At 42.7% G+C, this 6,360-nt stretch overlaps 3 protein-coding genes across 3 annotated transcripts; all 3 read right to left on the minus strand.

The window, feature by feature from the left end:
* Nucleotides 1-310: 310 nt before the first annotated feature.
* LOC140889596 (uncharacterized) lies at nt 311-1,474 on the minus strand. Its single transcript, XM_073297312.1, has one exon. The coding sequence runs from the start codon at nt 1,472-1,474 to the stop codon at nt 311-313; it is 1,164 nt and encodes a 387-aa protein (XP_073153413.1).
* A 1,118-nt stretch (nt 1,475-2,592) lies between these two features.
* Nucleotides 2,593-3,557, minus strand: LOC140889597 (uncharacterized). The gene is made up of 2 exons (XM_073297314.1): nt 3,286-3,557; nt 2,593-3,178 (listed from the first exon to the last, which is right to left on the minus strand). The coding sequence occupies exons 1-2, from the start codon at nt 3,555-3,557 to the stop codon at nt 2,593-2,595; spliced, it is 858 nt and encodes a 285-aa protein (XP_073153415.1).
* Nucleotides 3,558-3,681: 124 nt separating this feature from the next.
* Nucleotides 3,682-4,869, minus strand: LOC140889598 (uncharacterized). The gene has a single exon (XM_073297315.1). It carries the CDS (start codon nt 4,867-4,869, stop codon nt 3,682-3,684), a length of 1,188 nt encoding a protein of 395 aa, XP_073153416.1.
* Nucleotides 4,870-6,360: the final 1,491 nt, after the last annotated feature.

Genomic DNA, 6,360 nt, shown 5'->3' on the forward strand with positions numbered 1-6,360 from the left:
GGGTCATTCGTTTGCGATAGGCTGCGAGCCTAATTGACCACCGGGACCTGTGCTCCTCAAGTAAGTCCAAATCCATTGCTCGCAGTTCTTGATTGTTTGGGCCGTATGCCATGATCCTGGAACTCTCTTATCTGATCTCTGCTGGGAGAACAGCTTCAGTCCCATACACCATGCTGAAAGGGGTTTCACCCGTACCGGATCGAGTTGTAGTTCGGTAAGACCACAATACTGAAGGGAGCTCGTCTGCCCACTTGCCCTTGGCTGCATCCAATCGTGTCTTAAGGGCTTGGACTATCGTTCTGTTGGTAACTTAGACTTGTCCATTCCCTTGAGGGTATGCTATAGAGGTGAAAACTTGTTCGATCTTCATTTCCTGGAACCATGCCTGAACTTTGGATCCACAGAACTGTCTCCCATTATCTGATGCCAACCTGCGAGGGATTCCGAAGTGGCACACTATATTTTTCCATAGAAAATTGAGCACTTCATTTTCTGCAATTTTGGCTAAGGGCTCGACTTCAACCCATTTGGAAAAATAATCGACTGCGACCAATAAAAATTTTCTTTGTCCTATGCTAACAGGGAATGGCCCCACAATATCCATTCCCCATTGATCAAAAGGACAAGCGGCCACCACTGCCTTCATGTATTCTGCAGGTCTCCATTGTAGGTTAGCATGTCTCTGGCAATTATAACAAGAATTAACCAGATCTGCTGAGTCTTTCGGCATGGTTGGCCAGAAGAATCCTGCCAAAAGTGCTTTTCGAGCTAGGGCCAGACTGCCCAGGTGACTGCCACAAGACCCTTCATGAATTTCTCGTAAGACATAATTGGCCTCATCAGGACCCAAACATTTTAACAAAGGCTGAGAGAAAGATCTTTTAAACAGAATTTGATCGATCACGACAAAGCGGAGAGCCCTTCTCTTAACTTCCTTTGCTTTCTTATTATCACTCGGTAATTCTTTCTTGATTAGATATTTGTGCATATCATATCGCCAGTCTCCTTCCGGTACCTGAGCTATAATTTCATCCAAAGTTTCTAGTTGTGAAACAAGTTCCCGACCTGCGACAATGGGATCAGATCGGTTACTCAGAGCACTGGCTAAGCGGGCCAAGTGGTCTGCCTTCATATTTTCATCCCGGGGGATGAGCTCTAAGTTCAACTCGGTGAACCCTTCTTTGGCTTTGTCTAATGCTTTGATATATCTCAACATCTTCTTATCTTTACATTCAAATCTCCCGTTGCTCTGTTGGATTGCTAATTGGGAATCGGAATACAGATTAGCTCGGGAGATGCCCAAGTTTCGTGCTGCTTTGAGCTCAAGCAATAATGCCTCATATTCCGCTTCATTGTTTGAGGCCTTGAAGTCTAACCTGATTGAAATATTTGTTTTTCCCCCCAAGGTGAGATGATCACAATTCCAGCTCGGCACCCGGACTGACATGATGACCCATCTACGAAAATCTTCCATAATTCTTCTTGTTCTAGTTATACTGTCTCCGCTAAGAAATCAGCTAGGGCTTGAGCTTTTATGGCTGTCCGGGGCTTGAATTTGATGTCATACTCACTCAACTCTGTAATCCATCTGATAAGTCTCCCTGATGCATCTGGATTAGCTGCAATTTTTCCCAGAACGCTGTTGGTGAGCACCGTGATGGGGTGTGACAAAAAATAAGGACGCAATTTTCTCGCAGTGATAACTAAATCTAAGGCTAGTTTTTCCTGCGTTAAATAGTTGAGTTCAGCTCCCTTCAAGGCATGACTCACAAAGTACACAGGCTGATGATTTATTCCGTCCTTCCTGACTAGGACTGAACTGGCTGCTCGGTTGGTCACCGCCAGATATAAGAACAATTCTTCCCCTTGGATATGCTTATTCAGCATGGGAAACTGCTGTAAGTAAGCTTTCAAGTCCTGGAAAGCTTTCTCACTTTCATCATCCCATTCAAAATTTTTCATTTTTCGTAGTGCCTTAAAGAAAGGGAGGCTTTTATCTGCTGATCTGCTTATAAACCGGGCCAGTGCTGTAATTCTTCCTTTTAATCTCTGTACTTCCTGTATATTCTTGGGGGAGCTCATAGTAATGATGGCTTGGACCTTTTCGATATTAGCTTCGATTCCCCTTCTTGTAACCATATAACCCAGAAACTTTCCAGCTCGGACTCCGAAAGTACACTTGCTGGGGTTTAGCTTAAGCCAATAGTGCTTTAAAGTCTGAACAGTTTGAGTTAGGTTGGTAATGAACTGGTCCGCAGTTCGGGTCTTGACCAGGATATCATCTACATAGACCTCGATATTTTTTCCAATTTGCTGCTCGAATACTCTATCCATCAACCTTTGGTATGTAGCCCCGGCGTTTTTGAGTCCAAACGGCATGACCACATAGGAATAGGTTCCTGCTGATGTGACAAAACTGACCTTGTCTTTGTCCTCTTTTGCCAAGGGAATTTGGTGATATCCTTGGTAAGCATCCAAAAAGCTAAGTAATTCATGCCCTGCAGTGGAATCGACAAGCTGGTCTATTCTAGGTAGGGGGTAGCAATCTTTAGGGCATGCTTTATTCAAATCTCGAAAATCTACACACATACGTCATTTTCCCGTAGATTTCGGGACTAAGACTATGTTAGACAACCAGGTCGGGAAGTGGATTTCTTCAATATGCCCAGCCCTGAGTAGCTCGTCCACCTGCTCCTTTATTACTGCATCTTTTTCAGGACCGAAGTGCCTTTTCTTTTGAATAATAGGGCGACAGCCCTTTATTACATTGAGCTTGTGCTCTGCAATTTCCCGATGGACCCCTACCAGGTCTAAAACTGACCACGCAAAGACGTCTTTATTTTTTTGCAAACATTCCAGTAGTAGTTGCTTCAACTCTGCTTCAAGGGTACGGGCAATTTTTACCATCCCCGAAGTAGGGGAGATCATTATTTCTTCAATTTCTTCTTCAGCAGTGACAGATGTGTCTTCTATCAAGTTGAATTTTTCCATGCCAGCAAATCCAGGTCTGTCAACATTATCAGTCCTGGCTACTTTTTGTTCTATTCTGACTTCCTCCACATAACACTTTTGTGCAATAACTTGATCACCTTGCACCTCACCGACCTCATTACCCACTGGGAACTTAATTTTCTGATGCAGAGCTGATGCAACGGCCATGAAAGTGGTCATGGTAGGTCTACCCAGTATGCGTTATAGGCAGATGGAGCGTCTACTATAATAAAGCACACAATCCTGGTCTTGCGACCGTTGCCCTTCCAAAGAGTTAGGGGTAGATGTACTAACCCAACAGGCTGGATTGCATGACCCGTGAAACCAAAGAGTGATGTGACGACGGGCTCTATTCTGTACTGTCCCAGGTCCATTTGATTGATAGCTTCTTGGAATATAACATTGACAAAACTGCCTGAATCCACAAATATCCGGGTCACATCGTAATTCGCGACCATGGCCCTTATTACCAGTGCATCATTATGGTTGTTAGCAACCCCTTTTAAATCTTCCGGCCCAAAAGAGAGGGTCGAGCCAGTGTTGACAGTTTGATTGTCAATCTCCATATTTATTAATTTTTGGCTGCTAGTTTTCCTAGCTTTATTGGAATCTCCATCAGTAGGGCCTTCTGAAATCATATTGATAATTCCCCGAGCAGGCGGAGCCGGTCTTTGATGAGCTCGGTCATCACTAGGCTGGTCCTGATTTGGGCGAATTGAAATCCTCATGAGGAGGAGCAGTCCTGGCTCTCTGTCTCAATCTTTCTCGTTGTTTCCTGTTCGGACGGTACCCCTCTTGTCGGATCAATATATTTTTTATTTCAGAATGTTGTTGTATTATCCTCTCAATCTCCTGATCTAATTGTCGGCAGTCTTCTGTAGTATGCCCATACTCATTATGAAAGTGACAATATTTATCTGATTGCCTGTTTCGGGGTCCATTTTTCGTCCACGGAGGCCTTTGTGTGAGTTTTCGATCGTCACAAATTTGTAGGGCTCGGACTTTACTCATGCGTAAAGGAGTGAAAGAGGTGAATTCTCCCAACAATGTAGGTCGGAATGGCTGTCCCATCCCTGAATTATTGTTTGGAACCCTATTGTTCTTTGGACTTTTTGGCCGTTCCCTCTTCACAGCTGCCCGCGAAACCTGTATCTCTTCCATGTTGACATATTTTTCAGCTCGGGCAAGTAATTCTTCATATGTTTCTGGCGGCCTCTTTATTAGGAATTTAAGAAAATCTTTTGTATCCAGCCCTTGCATGAAGGCACTGATGAGCAGGTCTGGAATAGCCATGGGTACCTCGAGAGCCAAGGCACTAAACCTGCGGATGTATGCTCTCAAATTTTCATGTTCTTGTTGCTTGATTGCAAAGAGGCTGAAAGTAGTGGTAGGATGCTTTTTGCTGCTAGCAAAGTGATGCAAAAAGAATTTGCTAAAATCCTTGAATTCCTTGATCTCCCCAGGACGTAGCATATTGAACCATTGCTGGGCTGGTCCTATGAGAGTAGTAAGGAAAGACCGGCACTTAATCTGATCAGAATATTTATGCAACAGAGCTGCATTCTCAAAACGTGCCAAATGGTCTTCAGGATCCCCTTTGCCATCATACTCCCCAACATGAGGCAATTTGAACTGATTGGGGAGGTCGGCGTCCAATATCTCCTGAGTAAAAGGAATGTTTCTTGTTGTGGTAGCTAGGTACCCGGACTGTTTTTTCCTTAACTGCTCCATCTCCTCCTTCAACTTTCTGATTTCATCGAGGTGGGCATTATGATCAATGTGTAGTGGATTGGCCCCTACTCTTTCTGCAAAAGCCCTCTGAACAGCCTGAGCTACTAGTACCTCTAAATTTGGGTGATCTTCATTCTGATTAGCCATCGAAACTCTTTTTCTTCAAATTCCCACAGACGGCGCCAATTGATGATGTCGGAATTTTACCTCGGGTTCGGCCTGGTAGAATGGATCCTCCAAATTTCCAATGAATCAGGTCGGGTCAGGTACACCAAGTTCTGCACAAGCAATAGCTAGGTCAAGGGGCGCCGAAAGTGTTTTCGGCATGACCCCTCCGATGCCTAAGTCAGTGTCTTGAAGGCAGAGAGTATGATTAATGCGAAAACTGATAGATATGAATGCGTGAATGTAAAAGTGTGTAATGAATAATGAATACCATAACAGTACCTGTATTTATAGGAAAAATAGAGTAAGTTACCTAGTCGAATTATAACATGTCATGGAGTAGGACACTTCACTCATTGGTCCGCCCTTGAGTTTATCCCTATCTCATTCATATCTGTGCAATGGTCAAGCTTATCTCCAATGTATTCAAGTTCCACTTGACCTATAAAACATACCAAGCCCTATTGGGCCCCAGCTTGAGTCAGCCCAGTAATAAGCAGCCCAGGTCTAGACATGCCCTAACAGGTAGAAAACTGGGTTGGACCTGATATATAATAATAATCCCAAAATTGGGCCAACCCATAATGAACGGATTCGGGTCAAAATAATTTTTCGGGGCATCATACTCTATAAAAACATGTTCAATTCCTCTTGTTTCTGGGCATCAACTGTGAATTGTTGAAGAAGCCTGACACGAGATCATAAAAATGGAATAGAAAAATCAGCTGGCTTTCCTGCAAAGTTACAATAATCTCACATGATAGTAGTGCTCATACCTGGACTAGATGTGACAAGGAATATACATAAACCGCGTTTTCAGAACAAAGAAATACTAATGATTTCTTTTCCATGGTGTTGTTGGAATTGATGTTATCTAATATTCCTTGTACAACTGTCAAGAAGTACGAACACTTAATCAAAATGGATTAAATTAATGAAACATTTTAGACATTTAATTATATAGGCCATGAGACACAAGCACCATCTTCCAAATGGCAAGAAAAAAAAATGTAATAAGAAATGATACTCACCCGAAATCTGTGTATAAGCTCTAGATGGTTTCTTTGGACGAACCTTACTGGAGCTTAGTGTATTTCCCGAGTCACACTCGAGAGACAAAACTGATGAATCTTTTGTTGCCACAAGCAAAAGATTTTTGTCAAAACCATGGAAGCTGCAAGTTTCAAATTGCGTCGAAATGTTCCCTTTTAAAATTCACTGGCAATGAGTCTTTGATACAAGATGGTAGGCCCTTCTACATCAATCAACGAAACTTGGTAAGAAAATTTAGAGGATAACAATTTTAATTTTTAAAAAAATATATTCTTGAATCCTAAAGCATACCAGAATTATTAAAGCGCCGACAACAAGCTCTCAATGTTAGTGTACTATCCATAGAATAATTAATTACATATATACCTTCACTGGCATCTGATCCTCCTGGTATATCTGTTACAAGCATGCACCCAAAAA

This window comes from Henckelia pumila, chromosome 3 (genome assembly GCF_033568475.1).
Source record: "Henckelia pumila isolate YLH828 chromosome 3, ASM3356847v2, whole genome shotgun sequence".
Classification (NCBI taxonomy): domain Eukaryota; kingdom Viridiplantae; phylum Streptophyta; class Magnoliopsida; order Lamiales; family Gesneriaceae; genus Henckelia; species Henckelia pumila.